The sequence below is a fragment of the Oncorhynchus mykiss genome, chromosome 11, assembly GCF_013265735.2.
Source record: "Oncorhynchus mykiss isolate Arlee chromosome 11, USDA_OmykA_1.1, whole genome shotgun sequence".
Taxonomy (NCBI): domain Eukaryota; kingdom Metazoa; phylum Chordata; class Actinopteri; order Salmoniformes; family Salmonidae; genus Oncorhynchus; species Oncorhynchus mykiss.
In genome coordinates, this window is record NC_048575.1 from 25,208,731 (window position 1) to 25,230,988 (window position 22,258).

General features: G+C 42.7%; 1 protein-coding gene across 8 annotated transcripts in view; it reads left to right on the forward strand.

The window, feature by feature from the left end:
- Positions 1-13,935, forward strand: part of pfkpa (phosphofructokinase, platelet a) — a 28,213-nt gene extending 14,278 nt beyond the window's left edge. For 2 of the 8 annotated variants that reach the window (XM_021620585.2, XM_021620587.2), the window contains exons 10-23: positions 326-451; positions 855-919; positions 1,573-1,642; positions 2,068-2,214; positions 4,094-4,164; positions 5,404-5,491; positions 7,933-8,085; positions 10,356-10,520; positions 10,885-10,946; positions 11,152-11,263; positions 11,382-11,481; positions 11,946-11,951; positions 12,410-12,515; positions 12,995-13,372. In XM_021620585.2, coding sequence (XP_021476260.1) covers positions 326-451; positions 855-919; positions 1,573-1,642; positions 2,068-2,214; positions 4,094-4,164; positions 5,404-5,491; positions 7,933-8,085; positions 10,356-10,520; positions 10,885-10,946; positions 11,152-11,263; positions 11,382-11,481; positions 11,946-11,951; positions 12,410-12,515; positions 12,995-13,154 — 1,431 coding nt within the window. In that variant the 3' untranslated portion in view covers positions 13,155-13,372. Of the gene's footprint in view, positions 1-325; positions 452-854; positions 920-1,572; positions 1,643-2,067; positions 2,215-4,093; positions 4,165-5,403; positions 5,492-7,932; positions 8,086-9,596; positions 9,750-10,355; positions 10,521-10,884; positions 10,947-11,151; positions 11,264-11,381; positions 11,482-11,945; positions 11,952-12,409; positions 12,516-12,994 lie in introns of all 8 variants that reach the window. The other 6 variants (XM_021620588.2, XM_021620590.2, XM_021620589.2 and 3 more) reach the window with 4 other exon arrangements.
- Positions 13,936-22,258: the final 8,323 nt, after the last annotated feature.

A 22,258-nucleotide genomic window follows, 5' to 3' on the forward strand; every position in this document is an offset into this window, starting at 1 on the left:
AAATACAACAAATGAAAAGAGGAAGCAAGAGAGCATGAAAACAAGAGGGAGAGTGAGGGAAACAGAGAGAGGGACGGCGATAATCCCTGTGTGAGCTCAGGCAAAGAGGAAGAAATGTCAGTATATGTTTAATGTGGTCCCGTTTGGCTCGGTTGCTAAGAGCATTACCCTAGCAGTGCCAATGTCTTGGGTTGAATTCCAACAGGGATCACATTCTGAACATGTACTAACATGCACTCAGTGTATTGTACATTGCTCTGGAGAAATGTTTCTTGCTGTGGCATCTTTCCTATCTTTATTATGTGTGGCTGTGTGTTCTCTCCAGGCCAGTCGTATGGGTGTGGAGGCTGTCATTGCCCTGTTGGAGACTACAGCTAATACACCGGCCTGTGTGGTCTCTCTGTGTGGAAACCAGGCGGTGAGACTGCCTCTCATGGAGTGTGTACAGATGGTAGGTAGACAAGAGTACTGTAGCCAGGACAAGGCAGCTTGCTACTCGTGTGCACACGCACCTCACACTCACAAACACACATGGAGGAATGAGAGAATTGCCTGATGGGAAATATAAGTGCATCAAGTGGGTGAATGATGAATGTTGTTTTGTTCTCTGAGCGAGGTGTTTTTTGGTTAATCGCTATCCAAGGCATGTGGCTGCCGGTTGCTTTCACAGAGCAGCTCTCAATGACTGCACTGCAAACCCTTCGGATCTTACCTAGATACCTACCTTTAGATTGCATCGACTTGATGTCCTACTAAGGCAGGAATCACATACACATTAGAAAAATGTATAAGTCACTCGGAATAAAAGCGTCTGCTAATTTGCATGCAAATATGAATCTGCTTTGGTTCACCAGACTCAAGAGGTGCAGAAAGCCATGGATGAGAAGAAGTTTGAAGAGGCTGTGAAGCTGCGCGGCAGGTACAGCCACGTCACCAACCACTGTAGTGGCTTTGTACAGCTACAGCCACAGCCACAACCACCAACCCAGTGTGAAATATTAGGGACAGTGACCCGTTTCTCGTGCTGATGTTAGTAGGCCTCTTGACACGTGACCTACTGGGCCACTGACACACACACACACATACATACACAGAGAGAGCAGCAGCCAGCATGAAAGGACCTGGTCAGGCAGTAAATTAGATCACTATATTATGTCAGGGTCACCCAGTTTGGAATGATTGGAGTTCACTGAGGGACATCCTCTTCACCAGTTAGGACAATGCTTACCCATTTACAGTATAAAAGTAGTGGGTTAATGTTGAGGAACTTGTTATTATTAGGGACAGGAGATTTTCCTGACCACCTGATCTGGCTAGGAAACACTCTGGACCCTAGTTATAACCTGAAACTACTGCCGAACCTAGAGGTGTTCCTGGTCACATGGTCATGAATCACTCCCGGCTCCACTTATTAACAGAATGCTAGGATCAATTGAACCGGGCTGTAGGGCCCTATTCTATCAGTCATTTTGGTCTCACTTTGTGCTAACGTGCCTAAGTGGATTTCTGTTCCTTAGTATTTGTGTAATATCTATATTGTAAGACATCTTTCCTTTTTTTGTCTGATTGCAGGAGTTTTGAAAACAATCTGAAGACATACAAGCTCCTGGCTCACCGTAAACTAGAATCAGAACTCCCACATGTAAGTCAATCACAGGTCATGAGTCCTGCATGGTGACAGAAAGTCAACATTGTTTGCTCAAGTTTCCCCTCCCCATATTCCTGTAAAATCTATAACAGGAAGGATGTTTATTTTGCACACGACTTACACTCCAAGTCCATTTTCCAGTGTTGAGAATGTTTTTCATCAGTGTTGCCTCTTCTAACATGTTTCTAATGTGTCAGCGTGGTCTATCTCTGTCTGAGCTAGCAGGGGGTATGCCTATGACCTAGCCTTAACATGTGTGCATAGGGCCAGAAAGCAATTATCTAACCTGCCCAGCTCTGTTGCCCCTTTCCCCCTTCCCAACCTAGCTCTGTAACCCCCTGCTTAAAAGTTAAATATATATATATATTTTCAGTTGACAGTTTTGGTAATGGTGTATCCTGTTCCCCTTTTCCCTGCAGAGTAACTTCAACATTGCTGTGCTGAATGTGGGAGCCCCCGCAGCGGGCATGAACGCTGCTGTCCGCTCTGCCGTCAGGGTGGGCATCTCTGAGGGACACAAGATGTTCGCTGTCAACGATGGCTTCGAGGGATTCTACAAGGGACAGGTAATCATAAACAGACAAAACGAGTTGTATTCTTATGTTCTTCTAACAATTTATAACACCTATAATTTGGATTAGAAGATGCCACACAGACTCAGAGATTCACTTACAATAATGTACTCTAGATTAGTTTGACTGCAAACAAACACGCTTTGCCGCCACAGGATCGCTCATATCTCTGTTATGTACCATTTTGGTATGAAATGGGCAGATAAAATATGGACATGAATGAAGAAAAAAACAAAAAGAGAAAAGATGGCTGTCTAGCCGACAGTCTAGCTGACAGTTGAACAGCCATGTCACCTTTAGCTGTCCACTGACTCCATGGCCGTTAATGTTGAGGTGATTGATAGGTAGTACAAGCAGTAGGATAATCTGACCAGATTAGTGTAAATCAATTACTTGGTCAATGATGTCACTTCCCCTCCCAGGTAAGAGCAGTACCACTCTGCACCAACAGGGGGCCACGTGACATGGCTGACGCGTAATACAAATACTTCACTGGAGTAGGCTTGTTTTGTTATTGTCCCCCTGTGCCATTCATTTATAAAAGGGGATTCATTCCAATGAAAGACCATGATGTATCTTGTAAATCTAGTTCTACTGGTCTTTCGCTACTGGTACTGAACTAGAAATTCTAAGTCACTGCGGTAACACAAACAGTTCAGTACATGGATTTGAAGCACCTGCCCAGTAGTCCCTAGATAGCTGTATTTGACAATAATCACTGGTGAGTTTAGAATCCCGTCCTAGGTCTCTTAGACAGCTATGCACAGGTTTCTTAGAGAGGGTTATGTGCAGCTACAGTTGAAGTCGGAAGTTTGCATACACTAATGTTGGAGTCATTAAAACTTTTTTTTTCAACCACTCCACAAATTTCTTGTTAACGAACTATAGTTTTGACAAGTCGGTTAGGACATCTACTTTATGCATGACACAAGTAATTTTCCCAACAATTGTTTACAGACAGATTATTTCACATGATTTCATACTGCTCAGGAAGGAGACGCGTTCTGTCTCCAAGAGATGAACATACTTTGGTGCGAAAAGTGCAAATCAATCCCAGAACAACAGCAAAGAACCTTGTGAAGATACTGGAGGAAACGGGTACAAAAGTATCTATATCCACAGTAAAAACAAGTCCTATATCGACATAACCTGAAAGGCCGCTCAGCAAGGAGGAATTTAGCTAAATACAGGGAAATACTTGAGGGAAACCTGTTTGTCTTCCAGAGATTTGAGACTGGGACAGAGGTTCACCTTCCAGCAGGACAATGACCCTAAGCATACTGATAAAGCAAGACTCGAGTGGTTTAAGGGGAAACATTTAAATGTCTTGGAATGGCCTAGTGAAAGCCCAGACCTCAATCCAATTGAGAATCTGTGGGATGACTTAAAGATTGCTGTACTCTAGCAGAACCCATCCAACTTGAAAGAAGAATGGGCAAAAATCCCAGTGGCTAGATGTGCCAAGCTTATAGAGACATACCCCAAGAGACTTGTAGCTGTAATTGCTGCAAAAGGTGGCTCTACAAAGTATTGACTTTGGGGGGTGAATAGTTATGCACGCTCAAGTTTTCCGTTTTGTTGTCTTATTTCTTGTTTGTTTCACAAACAACAAATAGTGGTAGGCATGTTGTGTAAATCAATACAACACCTCCAAAAATCCATGTTAATTCCAGGTTGTAAGGCAACAAAATAGGAAGAATGCCAAGGGGGTGAATACTTTCGCAAGCAACTGTAAGGGCAACCAATACAAGTTACAGTAGGCTCCAATATTTTCTCAAGCATTTCGCTACATCCAGCAACACCATCTGCTAAACGTGGATGTGACCAATACAATGTGATTTGGTTTGTTTTGATTGTGTTTTTGTCCCTTCAGATAAAAGAGATCAAATGGGCAGATGTCGGAGGATGGACAGGGCAAGGTGGATCTCTGTTGGGAACAAAACGGTAACGTCTCCATCCCAAATGCAAACTTATTTGATATAATATCACTCACTTGATTATAATGTTATAATAGTTTATAATACAGCATTTAGAGAAGCTATATAATTTCTTCCGTATAGCCAAATTTCCCCTATCAAGGTGTTTTGGTACTTCCCTTATGTGCTGCGCTTTTCTGTACGCTGCCCTCTATGCTTAGTGACAATAGCGGTAGGTGGATCGTTTGTCCAGATCTGCAATAGGTTAACTAGCAGTCATATCACATAGAAAGTCATTCAAATCTGCACAAATGTTCAATATGAATCCACAAGAAAAACATAGAAGAGTAGCTGATAGGCAGCAGAGAGGCTGGTGCGTCATTGCGCATGAAAGAACAGTAAACACATGAGACACACAGCTCAAAAAGCTCCCGTATTGATCTTGTTTAGGCCATACACATGTCACAAACTGAAATTAGACAAACTATTACAATTTTAGCAACCAGGAAACGGCTGAGCGATTTCTGCATAGTACATCTTTAACTTTTAAAATGTATGACCTTTTTTTTTGTGTGGCATAAACGCAACCAGTCATAATGTTTCAAGCTGATGAGGCTACTTCAAAAGTCTCCTGTAGACTACCGGTTCACATTCGACTCCATTCTAATATCATTTCAGCATCCAAACGGCACACCGGGCCATTCGGTGAATGGAAAGAAACATCTGTCACAAAACACCAGAAAGTTTAATAACATTCAGAGTTTGCCAAGCTTTTGATACTGAGTAGAGAGGGATGTATTTTCTGTAAGTCGAGATTGTCATACTGCATTTGATTGTGGTGTTGAAAATACAAACCGTGATGAAGCGCTTAGAGTCGGTAATCGGTATGCAGTTATGCGTTGCTTATTGGTTGTGTGTGGTGCATTGGCACAGAAACCCGCTGGTGGAAAATCATTGCATTTATTTTATATAATTATAAATATAGCATCAAAATGTAGAAAAACTGATTCCCCCTAGCTGATTATTGTCTGCAGCCAGCTCTGATCGTAGTGTAATGAGACGGGCAGGAAATGTGAACTCGACTGTGGTGGTCAGTGAACCCTCGACCTTCAGGCCCGTAGCCCAGGGTGGCATCGACTGTGCCTCAAAACCATGCTGAAGTGCAATTATTTTTTACAGTACACAGGTAGGGTCTCCTCCCCACCCCACACACTAAATGTAAAACTGTCTAACTCTTCTGTTGCTTTATCCTATTTTCTTTTTTCAGAACTCTCCCTGCAAAGCATGTTGAAAAAATTGCTGAGCAGATGCGAGCACATAACATAAATGCATTGTTAGTTATCGGAGGATTCGAGGTATGTTGACGCCTGTTGTTTTTACTATATAGTAGATATTATTATTTCATGAATTTCGAGCTTTGTGTTAGATTTGATTTTTTTACACATTTTTCATGTATTTTACAATATATACAGTACCAGTCAAAAGTTTGGACACACCTACTCATTCAAGAGTTTCTTTATTTGCATTATTTTCTACGTTGTAGAATAATCGTGAAGACATCAAAACTATGAAATATCACATATGGAATCATGTAGTAACCAAAAAAGTGTTAAACAAATCAAAATATATTTTACATTTGAGATTATTCAAAGTAGCCACCCTTTGCCTTGATAACAGCTTTGCATACTCTTGGCATTCTCTCAACCAGCTTCATGAGGTAGTCACCAGGAATGCGTTTCAATTAACCGATGTGCCTTGTTAAAAGTAAATTTGTGGAATTTCTTTCCTTAATGTGTTTGAGCCAATCAGTTGTGTTGTGACAAGGTAGGGGTGGTATATAGAAGATATCCTATTTGGTAAAAGACCAAGTCCATATTATGGAAAGAACAGCTCAAATAAGCAAAGAGAAACGACAGTCCATCATTACTTTAAGACATCAAGGTCAGTCAATGTGGAACATTTCAAGAACTTTTAAAGTTTCTTCAAGTGCAGTTGCAAAAACCACCAAGCGCTATGAGGAAACTGGCTCTCATGAGGACCGCCATAGGAAAGGAATACCCAGAGTTACCTTTGCTGCAGAGGGAAAATTTATTAGAGTTACTTGACATGCACCTCAGATTGCAGCCCAAATAAATGCTTCACAGAGTTTAAGTAACAGACACATCTCAGCATCAGCTGTTTAGAGGAGACTGCGTGAATCAGGCTTTCATGGTCGAATTGCTGCAAAGAAACCACTACTAAAGGACACCAACAAGAAGAAGAGACATGCTTGGGCCAAGAAGCACAAGCAATTGACATTAGACCAGTGGAATTCTGTCCTTTGGTCTGATGAGTCCAAATTGGAGATTTTTGGTTCCAGCCGCAGTGTCTTTGTGAGACGCAGAGTAGGTGAACGGATGATCTCCGCATGTGTGGTTCCCACCGTGAAGCATGGAGGAGGAGGTGTGATGGTGTGGGGGTGCATTGCTGGTGACACTGTCAGTGATTTATTTAGAATTCAAGGCACACTTAACCAGCATTGCTACCACAGCATTCTGCAGCGATACGCCATCCCATCTGGTTATCCCATCTGGTTTGCGCTATCATTTGTATTTCAACAGGACAATGACCCAACATACCTCCATACTGTGTAAGGGAAATTTGACCAAGAATGAGAGATATGGAGTGCTGCATCAGATTACTTGGCCTTCACAATCACCTGACCTAAACCCAATTGAGATGGTTTGGGATAAATTGGACCATAGAGTGAATGAAAAGCAGCCAACAAGTGCTCAGCATATGTGGGAACTACATCAAGACTGCTGGAAAAGCATTCCTCGTGAAGCTGATTGAGAGAATGCCAAGGGTGTGCAAAGCTGCCTTCAATACAAAGGGTGACTATATTTAGATTTTTTTTGGTTACTACATGATTCTATATGTGTTATTTCATAGTTTTGATGTCTTCACTATTCTACAACGATGTAGAAAATAATAAAAAATCAAGAAAAACCCTTGAATGAGTAGGTGTGTCCAAACTTTCGACTGGTACTCTGTATTTGTAATTAAATTCATGATTCAAATGAATCATTCACATGTATTATACTGTAGATGTAAAGTATTAATATGTATATATAGCTAATATATAACTTTGTAATGCTTATTGTGTGAGTTCATCATAGAAAACATTGTTATGTTGATTTTGCCAACCCTTTCCATCAATCTGCTTCTTTGTAGCGTTGGCTCGTACCCACCTGCTTTAATGCATAGCCATGCACATTATTTGGTACTTGTTGTTGCATCAAGTGCATAAGTAAATGAATAATCCGTTCAATTTAAGAATTCGAAAAAAACAGTTGGTTCATTGTTCAGTTTTTGATTTCAGTTCAAAACCTAGAATAGATCCTTTAGTTGAGGCATTCAAAACATTCAAATGAATAGTGAACCAACGGTCTGAAACTTAAAAGATAAGTGATAATTTGGTCCCACTGGAAAACACAGAATGCACATTAAGTCACACGTCATTTCACGCACACCTGTGCACTAGGCTCACCAGCTTTCTATATATGTGTATGTAAGAGTGTGTTCAATTGAGTTTGTGTGTGTGTGTGTGTGTGCCTGTGCGCGTGTATGCACACGTGTGTAGGAACACTGTGTGTGTATGTCTGGAGTGGTACCTGTCTGTTTCACGCTGCTGTCCGTTGTGATAGACTTGGCTCTCCCCTTGGCATCCTTTCATGTCTCCTCCTCCCTGACTGTCAGTCTGCTTTATCAGCACCATCTCGTAACTAAAACCCCTGGCTCTGGCTCTGCCCTGCAGGCCTACCTGGGACTCATGGAATTGTTAGAAGCCCGTGGGAAATATGACGAGTTCTGTGTGCCCATGGTCATGGTGCCAGCCACTGTCTCCAACAATGTGCCGGGTTCAGACCTCAGCATTGGCGCTGACACAGCTCTGAACGCCATCACTGATGTAAGCGAGGCTGGAAAAAAAAGAGATAGCCACACCTACTTCCTGGTAGGCTCAGCCAATCACATAAAGGGGCAACGCTGACCTGGACCAACCCCCTCGGCCTTCCATTTACCAGCATCAGCCAATCAGCTATCACGATCAGCTATCCTGGCCAACATTTGCATTGATACAGTTGACAGGGCAAAAGGTTTTGGACCTGAATAGGAAAATGTTTTATTTTATCTACTGTACTAAATTTGACTAAATGTAACAATTGATTCAATAACACAGTTTCTGAAATTAACAACCATGCAGTGAATGTTGGCTAAATATTTCCCTCAGTTTATAACTAACAGATAAACATTCATTACACATAGCTTGAATTTGAATACACATTATTGATCCCCAGAGGGGAAATTGGATGGCTGGTAAACCAAAGCCGAGTTGTCCCTAGCACTCCCAGGTAAGTGCGTAATGACATGGAGGCATGCTTTGACCGTACCTATGTGTCGTGGTGGCCACCATGTTTGCTCCAGCCTGCCCCTTGACTGTTTGTGTACCTCATTAACAAAGACCAACGGTCAACAACGTTCAGGCTTTACACTGCTTAGTGTTTAATAGAATGCTCTTTTACCCTCTAAAAGGCACAAACTAACATGCTGTAGTTGTTAGGTCGTGGTAGCTAAGTAGTTAGTAGCTGTTGAAGCTCTCACATTGATACTACGTGTGTGCTATTGCTAAGTTTGCATAAAACATTTTTTTAGAACGATCCCTTAGTAAGTGTTTTGTGTAAAGATTACAGCAAAATGGTGAACAGTTATTTTTTTTTAGCACACGGTTAAATACTTTAGTGATTATTCATCCGGCAGAATCTTATCCAGTTCGTTTTTTTTTTTTTACAAAGGTCCTTGTGTTACTGTACAAGAGTCCTCTTTTTAAAGGATTGTATACAGCAGTTAGGCACAACATCACAACGTTGTTGTATGCATCCAAACCGCATGTTGTGAAACGACAAGGCAGAGGACCAGTCTGGGCTACAAGTTGACCGACATCTCTTCCTCATTCATCTCCGTCCCCCCTCTGTCAACATCCTCATCCTCTGTTTGTGGACTTGACCCTTGCTTGTCCTGCCACCTGTGTGCCCCGCCTCCAGCCACCGTTTCGATTGGCTGAGGTACTGTAGGCAGTGTCACCGGCTGCATTGAGCTGCGAAACCCAAACAGACCTCTCTCTGCCTCTCCATCAGATGAATCCCTTCTTTTTTCAACCCTCCAACCTCTCCACCCCCTCCTCTCCTTTCCCAGCTCCTTACCGTAGCCTTTTCCTCCATCCTTCCCTCTCTCTTCCCTCCCTCCGTTCCCCGCCCTCCCCCTCTCTGCCAATGGGAAGCCATAGCTGCTATCACACGGAAAGAGCCCGGAATAGCAGGGTACACTCGATCAGTGTCTCCGAGAGGTGTGTTCGACCGTCTCTCAGTCAGAAGTCTCCCCCTGGTTGTCTAATGCGTGTTGTACTACTGCCTACTGCTTCAGGCGCTTGAGTGTCTTCTGCAGCTGTATGAGGCTCGGTCCAGCTATGAGGAGTTTTGCATCCCCATGTGTATGCTGCCTGCCACCATTAGTAACAATGTGCCTGGCACTGACCTTAGTATTGGGGCAGACACAGCCCTCAATTCCATCGTGGAGGTAAGGGACAAACCCCCGCTAAGATCACACTACTTTGATGACTTATCGATTGAAATCTCTCTTCTAGATGTTTTACCTCTGTTACAAAATATCACAACATTTAGATGTGCAATGTTTAGACAGTATCACACACTGCATGTAATGTAACATGTTTACCACTAAACGGTATATACTTTTTTAGCCTTCTGCAGGTCTCCAGTCTTTTGGGGAATAGAACATTTTAGAACGAACGGGCCTATGTGTGCTTAGTATAGCAAGCAAGCCGTGTCGTGGTATCATAACCACTCAATGACCTGCGGCAGTATCAGAATGCTTTATGGTTGTCTGCTATGAGTAGGGCGGAGTAACACTATGATGAGGGATGTACTATCACGAAGCCTGGGTTGACTTATTCACTTCAGATGGGTAAACATAGCGTGTCGTGAACAATCCAGGAATTCTCAACTTATTATGTATGAACAGAATGAGAAAGAACATGAGTTCACATGTTTTAAGCACCTTCTGTTGTGGCAGTAGTCTGCTTGGAATGGTGTGTTTGTTCACTTGATCTCCCGACTAATGCTGTCGGCGTCTGTCTAACTCTGCGAGTGTGTTTGTGTGTGTCAGACATGCGACCGCATCAAGCAGTCTGCCAGCGGGACCAAGCGGCGTGTGTTCATCATTGAGACCATGGGAGGGTACTGTGGGTACCTGGCCAGTGTCGGGGGGTTGGCTGCTGGGGCGGACGCTGCCTACATCTACGAAGAACCCTTTGACATCAGGGACCTTCAGGTGAGACAAACGCACACTTAAACAAACAAGAATATATGTGCAAGTTCATTCAGAAAAACCTCTCCCAAACCTTCAACTTGAACCCTCATAGCAGTCTCATAACCATGACATACTGTAAATGGAATATGTCCTAAGCAGTTATAGCAGCTAACATCAGGTTATGACCATCTGCCTTTGCAGAGACTGTTGTTTAGGTAAGATACTCAAGTTGCTCTATTTGGCTAGCAGTGCAGTATTATAGTAGAGCATGTGTAAGTGGAACAGAATGGATTTGTGCCCAATATAGATCAATGTTTTTAAGGTGCAGTTATGCTTTTTGCTGGTCAAGAGAAGGAACACTGACTCGTAGCATGTTTTCTTTCAGTCCAACGTTGAGCATCTGACAGAGAAGATGAAGGGAGCCATTCAAAGAGGATTGGTCCTCAGGTAACGCAGTGCACTGGATGTGTCCCAATATCTCCTTTTCGGTGAAGGCAAGAGAAAAGTGTACACTTTGGGAGAAAGGAGAGATAATTGGGACGTATCCACTCACTCACCGTCTCATTCAATCCCTCTCTCACTCACTCACTCCCTCACTCACTCACTCACTCCCTCCCTCACTCACTCCCTCATTCTCATTTTGGTGTGGCAGAAATGAGAACAGCAACGAGAACTACACGACAGACTTCATCTACCAGCTGTACTCTGAGGAAGGGAGAGGAGTGTTCGACTGCAGGAAGAATGTACTAGGACACATGCAGCAGGTAGGTAACCGTAGAATACTCTGTGGATGCGTCCCAAAACAGATCCCTATTTCCTATAATGTGCACTACTTTCGTGAAGAGGAGAATATAGTGACAGCTGTTGTGATTGTTTTGAAAGGGAGGGGCACCATCTCCTTTCGACCGCAACTTTGGGACAAAGATCTCGGCCAAAGCCATGCTATGGCTCACCAAGAAAATGAACGAGACCTTCAGACAAGGTACAGTAGTAAAGACTGTAGTCATGCCAGTAGATTCCTAGTGTCCTCAGAGAAGATTGTGATCGTGATGCAGCACCTTTACCTGGATCTGTCATGGAGTCCTTCAATAACCTTTGGGGTGTTTTAGGTAGTTTTGTTCACAATGCATCCATCACACAGCAGATTTCAAATTCCCTCCGGTTTCATTTGCGTATTTGTTATTTAATATAATGTGTAAGGGCTTTGTTGAACACTTTGCATGATGAAATTGCAAGTAACTATTCCATAATAAATGTGACAATTGCGCTTATACTGCACTATAAGTGCATACCACATCATGTAAATCATTTTTTATATTACTTATTTACTAAGTAAATAAATAGTAAAATATGTACTATACTAGTTTCTTGATTAAGGCTAACGTTAAAACATTACATTCTTCTTTGTTTTTTTGTCTATTTGTTTGTGCACATGGATGACATAAGATGAAGGTAAATTACTTAATTAATTGACTCTGGCTCCATGACCATCTATTTCATTAGATCTAGTTCCATGTCCCTTTACCCATCATGGCCTTGTAGTGTTACATGTCTCAAATAGAGTTTAGTTGGTGTTTGTAGCAGTTGGAGGTTCTGTTAGAAAAACTAGAGCAGGTATTATATTTTGAAATCATTTCTGGATCTGTGTATTTTTCTTTGGTTTGCTCTTATTCAGCACACTGTTGCAAGACTCCTAGATGTTTCCTTCTGTCAAACCTAAATTAGAACAGTATTCCCCTTTCCCATTCAAACATTATCCTAGATCCATGTAGACAGTATAGTGACATTCCAATTGTAGGAAGTTGACTTAACAACCATTACCATAATAATGTACTGGAAACTTGGACCATAACCGTGAAGTGGCATATAAACCATGGATGAGTGTGTGACTGCTGACTGTTGTTTTGTAGGGAGAGTGTTTGCCAACACAGAAGACACGTGCTGTCTGTTGGGGATGCGTCGCAGGGCCCTGGTCTTCCAGCCCGTCGTACAGCTGAAGGATGAAACTGACTTTGTGTAGGTCACTTTACCTCTGACAGCTTTTGTCACTGTACAGCACCCCCTGACAGCAACACCTACACCTTAAGTCCTACAAACCTGACTCAGTTACACCAGCTCTGTCAGGAGAAATGGGCCAGAATTCACTCAACTTATTGTGGGAAGCTTGTGGAAGGCTACCCAAAACGTTTGACCCAAGTTAAACAATTTAATGGCAATGCTACCAAATACTAATTGAGTGCATGTAAACTTCTGACCCACTGGGAATGTGATGAAAGAAATAAAAGCTGAAATAAATAATTCTCTCTACTATTATTCTGACATTCCACATTCTTACAATAAAGTGTTGATCCTAACTGACCTAAGACAGGGATTTTTTACTGGGATTAAATGTCAGGAATTTTGAAAAACTTGAGTTTAAATGTATTTGGCTAAGGTGTATGTAAACTTCCGACTTCAACTGTACAATCTCTCCCTCTCTGTCTGTCCCCCTGCAGCCACAGGATCCCTAAGGAACAGTGGTGGCTGAAGCTCCGCCCCCTGATGAAGATCCTGGCCAAGTACAAGACCAGCTATGACGTGTCTGACTCTGGCCAGCTGGAGCACGTGGTCCGCAACATCCAGCCCAAGGAGTCGGACCCCTCCGGGGCCATGTGAGCATCTGTTGTCATAGGTCTGTCTGATTGTCCCCTTTAGAACAGGGGGCTGTCTGCGTTAAAGAGTACCAACTAGCAACAACCAATAGCAGCGTAAAGGTCCTCTGTTGGTCAGTTATCAGTCACTTTGTTTATTTTTCTGTCTGTCTTTCATTCGTCCCCATTGTAAAAGTCCCTCCTTTTTTTGTTTTATTTACAAACCGGCGTATACAGTAGGACTAGGAATGTCTGTCTGTCACCATTGAGAGCTATCCAGCCTAACTCCAGTGCTTCTGTCTGTTTTCACACTGACCCGCCTGCTCCAACAACCCATACCCCCTCAGACCACTGGCAATTTCTATTTCTGTGCGACAACTCAGTCGTCGTGTCTGTCCCCTGCCCTTGTCAGTCACTGTGGCTGTGTTGTCAATCAGTGACCCTTTGTGTTGAACTGTACTTTCTCCTTCCTCCTCTGACACCCTGATGTCTGTTCCCAAGACTAACCCGTCTGAGAATAGGTAACACCATACGGTAGATCTGCCAGTGTGAAGTTACTGGCCATATTTACGTACCTGTAAGACTGAATGAAATACAATGCTGATATTGGCTGTGAGTTTCACATCACAAATGTTTTGTTTTTGTTTTAACTTCATGTTAATTTGCTTGAAACATGGATATATTATACAACTACTATTTAGACACTACTTAAAGTAGGAGTCAAATGTAATGCACCATTCATTTAAATGTGTACGGCCAATATTCCCCACACAATAAACATTATTAAACATGGAAATACAAAGGAACTGAAGTCGTTGCATTTGTTGTATTAATGGTCACATACTTGTGTATTTACTCAAACATACTAAAAAGTCATTTTAAAAGCCTTATGCAATGGGTTTCATTATACCTTCCTGGGCCTGTATTAATATAGTATCTCAGAGTAGGAATGCTGATCTAGGATCAGGTTTTCCTTGTTCATGTAATCTATTCATTACTATCTGAAAGACAAAACTGATCCTAGATTAGAACTCCTACTCTGAGACTCTTTATGAATAAGGCCCTGATGATGAATCGATAAGATCCCATATGCATTAGATGCGTCATTGGGTTCATTGGTTTTATTTTCTTTGCCACCTGATGGCAGCAAAGTACTGTCTCTGTTCACTATAACGTTACCTGCAGTGTAGCCGAGGCTACATTTTCCAACTAGGCGTTTTCCAACAAGCTCCCTACAATTTCTACCTATTCCATTCAGAACCATTTCAGAGCATGGGCTCTTGTAAAAATATATATATATATTTCTTTAAAAGACATGAAAGCGTGTGCCTGAATTTGTATGTCTACATAGCCACCATAATAATGAATTTATCTTTTAATTTAAAGGGAATTTCAATTTCCCTGAGGTGTATTAAATGTGTATACATGTAATAGGGTAATTTTTTTCACACCTAAATGGATTTGCTTTGCTAATCATAAGCAGTTGTGTGAGCGTGTATACAGAGGGCTAAGACCACTGCAAAGTGACAGTCAGCAACACGAAATATGAATTCTACTCATAAAAGTTACCCATAACCTCCATCTCTATTCCCTTGTGAATCAGCTTTAACTCAAACTAATATGAAACATTAAACTACAGTATAAGTCACTCATGCTTTCTTACAAAAGCGTTCTCTTTTTCATCATCATATTGTTTTCCTCACCTTCAGTGATGGGGGCTCGGGTTAGAGGGAGGTATTATTCTCCCATTGCTTCTCTGACCCTCCTACAGCATGAAATTAGCAACTCCAATAATTTGAGTTGATATAAGAATGCAGAGGGGGCGCCTGTGGGGTCATATGCACATAGGTAATCAATAGTCATTACCTTTCATTTCTCCCCTCTTTCTGTTGTAAATTCACACACACACACACACACACACACACACACACACACACACACACACACACACACACACACACACACACACACACACACACCTGATCTCATCGGGCTGATTAAAGGTTGCAAATGAAGGGTCCTCTCTCTAGTTATGTATCAAAGCCGCAACTTTGTCTTCATTTAATGTTGCATTCTCTTTAACCAAAGGCCCAATTACAAGATGGGACACTGAATCACTGAAATGGGCTGCTATGTTGACCTTTACTAGATGAAAAGCACGTTTTCCTCTTTAAGTTCATACACTTGAATTGAAGGGATAATGAGGAATATTGGCAGAGAATTCTTCTCGCTGTAAATGGTGAATAAAGTCTACCCACCATGGGGCTAAAACAGATTACTTTGAAAGGTATTGTGATTACAAGAGTAACGACAGCCAATAAATCTTTGCTTGTGTTATTAAAAAAAACAATATTTTCCTTTCAGATAAATCATGTATAAGTGACATGGGAAAGATTCATATTTAAAAATACTAGCATAGCTAATACATTGCAGCACAAATATCTGCCCCATGAAGGAACATGCATATTGCCTGTAGCTGTAGCTGTGGAAATGGATTGTAAGTACAATTCCTCTGTTCTCTGGATCCATGCAGGATTGGAATAGTGATACTACTGTGGTGCAGGTTGATTTAGAACCACACAGCTCTCGTTCTCAGACCCAGTTGAAAGATATATTGAACATGTTGCAAAGCACAGAGAAGTCTAGTGTTGGCTTAGGCAGGTGCAGTGAGTTGAACCTCATTTGAGTATTTTTACAATTTACTGAATGAGTGGAGACTGGAGACTGGTCACTGGTCATCACACTTGGCTATTAGGGCTTCCATGAGGGCATGAAAAGCTGTAATTTTACATTGGTCTCTATGTTGTTTAACCTGCTACCTGTCCACTCATCCCTAACATAGTCATCACTCCATTATGTGGCATTTGCCTCAGAATTGATATGAGAAATCTACATGGAAAAGCAATTTTCTTTCATTTCTCTCACACACACTTCAGTGGCATCGGACAGATATAAGGAATTGTCTTGGAGCCGCTAATGATGTTCGCTCTGCATCATTTAAAATGTTAATCTTTGGAAGAAAGCGACTTGGAGTCTGTGTCTTTATTTACTCGCCTGTATGTGACAGATAGAGAGAACGGAGTAGATGATATTGACGGTGGCGTTGTATCGCTGTATTTAATGAAAGGAGAGGAGCTTTAGTTGGCAGTCAGCTCAGAGACTGTAGCTGTCCTTTGATGCATTGGAGTTAATATCATCCTGACATTTCTCAGGACAGATTTTCATCGCAGGATCATCCATACTTTTGGACCTGTATGATAAATGATTCAGGACATTCATTTTCCTCTCTGTCTCATCTCTCCTTTCCTCTGTGTGAAGAATCAAAACTGTGTGTGTGTGTGTGTGTGTGTGTGTGTGTGTGTGTGTGTGTGTGTGTGTGTGTGTGTGTGTGTGTGTGTGTGTGTGTGTGGGCCAGTGTGAGCGTGTGCGTGGGCAGGTGTGCGTCCGCATGTCTGTGTGTGTGGGTCTGTGCATGACTTTGCGTGTGCGTCTGTGTGAGAGAGAGAGAGCGAGACCCGGCGCGGCATGCGATGAGGAAGAGAAGGCAGCATTAATGGAATTGACATTAATTTGACAGAGTGCTCGCTAACATGTGAAGTCACTCGCAGTTCATAAGAATAATATTAACTTGCCATTAGTATGCCAAGCGGCTGTCAAGCTTACCAGACGCCAGGCATTTTGGGAAGTCAGAGCCATGGCCCTGTTTCATTCTGGGGTTATGAGTGCATCCTGAAGCTATGCACAACAAGAAAACCCTCATTCCACTCACAGTCCCAGACGTAAATAGCCCACATTGTGAAAAGATGACAAAGATCCTGCTCTGGTATTGTAACCAATGGATGTATTGCAACACTGATACCCTCTGACCAACAGCATTCTCTGAATAGCTAAAAGCGTTAGTGAAAGGGTATCAATTAGGCAACAGGTTTAAGACCAAAACTAGGGCGGAATCAAGTTTTAATGTCACGTGCACAAGTAATGCAGTAATCAATATCAGTGTACACTGAACAAAAATATAAAGGCAACATGTAAAGTGTTGGTCACATGTTTCATGACCTGGAAACGTATTTCACTCAAATGTTGTGCACAAATTTGTTTATATCACTGTTTTTGAGTATTTATCCTTTGCCAAGATAATCCATCCACCTGACAGGTGTGGCATATCAAGAAGCTGATTAAACAGCATGATCATTACAGAGGTGCACCTTGGGCTGGGGACAATAAAAGGCTACTGTAGATTGTGCAGTTTCATCGCACAACACAATGCCACAGATGTCACAAGTTTTGAGGGAGCGGGCAATTAGCATGCTGACTGCAGGAATGTCCAACAGAGCTTGGGAGTATTTCTGTATGTAATAAAGCCCTTTTGTGTGGAAAAATGTATTCTGATTGGCTGGGCCTGGCTCCCCAGTGGGTGGGCCTCTGCTCTCCCAGGCCCACCCATGACTGCACCCCTGCCCAGCCGTGAAATCCATAGAGTGGGCCTCATTTATTTAATTCAATTGACTGATTTCGTTATATGAACTGTAACTCAGTAAAATCTTTGAAATTGTTGCATGTTCCATTTATATTTTTTGTTCAGTATTGTACTAAAAATAACATACACTCTTAGAAAAAGGGTTCCAAAAGGGTTCTTTGCATTGGGATAGGGTTACACCAAGAACTGTTTTGATCAGAAGAATCCTTTTTGGAAGACAAGGGTTCTTGTAATGCAAAGGGTTCTACCTAGAACCTTTAACATCCTAAGGAACCTTTTTGGAAGAACGGGTTATTTGATGTTTCTTTGGAAGGCAAGAAGGGTTCTACAAAGAACCATATAATATTTCCCGGCATGTGCTAGATTTTCAGATTTTTTTCGTTTTACTGTAATATTTGTGTTTTTGCATTTACATTGATTGGTTAATACATTTTATGCTACACAAAGATAAATAACCTACAGTTTTCTGAAATAAATCCAATCTGTTGGATATATTGCACCCATTACTGAGATGGATGTTCCAGATTTGATGATTGAGGCAGTCTCAAAGTTCTATCTTCCCTACCCTGGCAGTCATACTGAATGCAGGTTGTGGGTAATTTACAATTCCACTTGTTGGAATTGTAATAGGAATTACACATCACTTTGCAAGCCAGCATAATGTGACTTGCAGGCCTAATGTGGCATGTAGACCAGGAGATTCCTAACACCACTCTGTTAGGTTATACTGTAACTAGGCCCTCAAAGAAATTCCTTATGATATATATATAATGTATTCTCATAGATTATACAAATTTAAAAGCAAATAAGGCTGGTGGAACCGTTCCTAGAGGGTTCTAGGCAGAACCCTCTGCAAAGGGTTCTAACCCAGAACCAAAAAGGGTTTCTCTATGGGGACAAACTGAGGAATCATATATGGTTCTACTTAGCACCTTTTGTTTCTAAGAGTGTAAGGTAGAAGAACAAAAACATGAGAAATAAGAAATAATAAGAACTATGTACAGGGTCAGTTCCTGTACCATAATTACAATGTGCAGGGATACTGAGGTAGATATGTATAGGGGTAAGGTGACTACAGTAGGCATCAGGATGTATGATAAACACAGTAGCAGCAGCATATATGATGATTGTATGTGAGTGTGTGTGCGTGTGTGTAGAGTCAGTATAAATGTGTGTGCGTGTTATTTGTGTGTGAGCAAATTAAATGTTTGTGTTGGAATGTCAGTGCGTGTGAGTGTGCATAAAGACTGTGCAAAAATACAAAAATTAAATACAAGGGTCAACTCAGATAATCCGTGTAGCCATTTTGTTAGCTATTTTGTTAGCAGACTTATAGCTTGGGGATAGAAGCTGTCCAGGAGCCTGTTGGTGTCAGACTTGATGCACCGGAACCGCTTGCCGTGTGGAAGCAGTCCGCACCACCCTCTGTAGCACCATGCGATTGAGGGTGGTGCTGTGGCCATACCAAGCAGTGATGCAGCTAGTCAAGATGCTCTCAATGGTGCAGCTGTCCACATTCCCTTGACTTGCAAAAGGCTTCAAGTCACACACACACACACACACAAAGTACACACACACACAATGACAATGTTGAAAGCAGACTTGAATCATGAGCGTTGGGTGTTACAGCCAAATGCCATTAAAGGCCTCCCCCATTAACACTAATCAAAAACCACTTTAGTTGATAAGAACCCTGAGGTGGCCCACTACCTAGTGGCCACATCCCTCTTCAGCTAATATTGACCAGCCACAAACAAGCTGCCAGTACTAACTAGCACCAGGGTGATAAAGAGACGGAAGGGCTTCTAATTGTCCATGAAAAGGCAGTTCCTCTCCACTGCAGGTCTTTGGATGGTGTGGATCATGGTGATTTGTCTCTCTGGTAGAAAGGGGACTCATTGGGGCTGCTGGGCTCTCTCTCCATACAATATGGACTCGGCATGGCTGAACTGCTCATGAAAGATGCAGTTATGCAGATGTGGTTTGGAGTGAATGAATGCCACCCATAGGGGGCTGGTGGGTCGACGCGGGAGGGAGGGAGGCTGGTCCTACTGTACTGTACCATCGTGTGTGTGACCTACAGAACCCAGCTAGCACATTTGATTCCTTGGAAGTTGTGGGAACATATGTTTTTGGTTTCACATTGTTGGTGGGAATGAAGCCATACATTTCCTGACCGGTAAAAGTTTGTTGAACATTCTGAAAACAGAAGTGAAAATTTCACCTGTTCTGTATATGTTTATTTTGAGGTTGCAGGGAGGTTTCGAGAACATTTTACTCTGGTTCCTTGAATTTTTCCTGGGAGGTTTTATTAACACTGAGAACAGAAATTATAGGTTATTTGAAGGTTTTTAAATAACTTCCTTAAAACCTTCACTGACTGTTTCAATAAGACTTTTAATAACATTGCTAGCCTGTTTTGGGTATAAACAATTCAATTCCAAGCACCGATATGGACATGGAAATTAATTTCCATAAGCATTAATCATGCAAACACATTTATTTTTTATTGTGACACGACATCAGTGATATTCAAACCTATAATCTTCTGTTCTCTATTCATGAAATGAGCCCACTGTGCCAAAGCTGTTCATTTTAGTCTATTCAAACAGACACCATTTCAAAGGAAACAGGCATTCATTAAGATCAGGTACGGCCAATTAGTGGACACCTGAACACACTAAAGTAACAAGTTAGAAGATGGAGAGACTTTTGTTGATGACGAGAATGGAATGTATATGTTTTTGAGTAACATTTGTAGAGCGTTCTCTGAACATTACTAAAGTTTTCTTGTGGTTTTTCTGGAAAGTTTTCTGAACATTCTCAGAAAAATGTGAGAACATGACTTGAAATAGAACCATGAGGAAACCTGTAGATAATATTATGCTGAAGTACTGAAATTCCCTCTTAAGAATGTTGTTTCTTAACGTTCTCTGAACTATTTGAGAACATTCCCTGTCATGTACTGTCATGTTGTGTCTTGTCTCTGTCCTTTCCTTTCACCCTGTCTCCCTCTGCTGGTCGTCTTAGGTTACCTTTTCTCCCCCGCTTCCCCCCAGCTGTTCCTTGTCTCCTCCTAACTACCCATTCACCCCGTTTCCCACCTGTTCCCTTTTTCCCTCTGATTAGGTCCCTATATCTCTCTCTGTTTTTGTTCCTGTCCTTGTCGGATTCTTGTTTGTTGTGTTTCATGCCTGAACCAGACTGTCGTCATGTTTGCTGTAACCTTGTCTTGTCCTGTCGGAATCTGCCGGTCCGTCTGAGCCTACCTATGTTTGGTAATTAAAGAAGCTCTGTTTAAGTTAATTCGCTTTTGGGTCCTCATTCACGCACCGTAACAGAAGAATCCGACCAAGAATGGACCCAGCGACTTCGGATCCTCTCCACTCAGCCGTCGGGATCCAGGGAGCGATGCTAGGCAGACACGAGCAGGAAGTGTCTGCTGCTCGACATGCCGTTGAGACCCTGGCCACCCAAGTCTCCAACCTCACAGAACAGGTTCACCATCTCCGCCTCGATCCACCGGCCACTTCCAGGGCTTTCGAATCTCCGGAGCCCAGAATCAATAACCCGCCGTGTTACTCTGGGGAGCCCACTGAATGCCGCTCGTTCCTCACCCAGTGTGATATTGTGTTTTCTCTCCAGCCCAACACTTACTCCAGGAGCACTGCTCGTGTCGCCTACGTCATATCTCTCCTTATTGGACGGGCTCGTGAGTGGGGCACGGCAATCTGGGAGGCAAGGGCTGAGTGTACTAACCAGTATCAGGACTTTAAGGAGGAGATGATACGGGTTTTTGATCGATCTGTTTTTGGGGAGGAGGCTTCCAGGGCCCTGTCTTCCCTATGTCAAGGCAATCGATCCATAACAGACTACTCTATTGAGTTTCGCACTCTTGCTGTCTCCAGTGGCTGGAACGAGCCGGCCTTGCTCGCTCGTCTTCTGGAGGGTCTCCGCGCAGAGGTAAAGGATGAGATTCTCTCCCGGGAGGTTCCTTCCAGCGTGGATTCCTTGATTGAACTCGCTATTCGCATTGAGCGACGGGTTGATCTTCGTCACCGAGCTCGTGGAAAGGAGCTCGCGCTCTCCGTCGCCCCCCTCTCCGCATCACTACCATCTTCCTCTGCCGGCTCGGGTGCTGAGCCCATGCAGCTGGGAGGTATCCGCATCTCGACTAAGGAGAGGGAACGGAGAATCACCAACCGCCTCTGTCTCTATTGCGGTTCCGCTGGTCATTTTGTCACTTCATGTCCAGTAAAAGGCCAGAGCTCGTCAGTAAGCGGAGGGCTACTGGTGAGCGCTACTACTCCTGTCTCTCCTTCAAGATCCTGCACTACCTTGTCGGTCCATCTACGCTGGACCGGTTCGTCAGCTTCCTGCAGTGCCTTAATAGACTCTGGGGCGGAGGGCTGTTTTATGGACGAGACCTGGGCTCGGGAACATGACATTCCTCTCAGACAGTTAAAGGAGCCCACGGCCTTGTTCGCCCTGGATGGTAGTCCTCTCCCCAGGATTCAGAGTGAGACGCTACCTTTAACCCTCACTGTTTCTGGTAATCATAGTGAAACCATTTCTTTTTTAACCTGTTTACGATATTGGTTCCCAATTGGGAATCAACCCTCCCACGTGCAGCTGAAACGGTGGCGCATGGA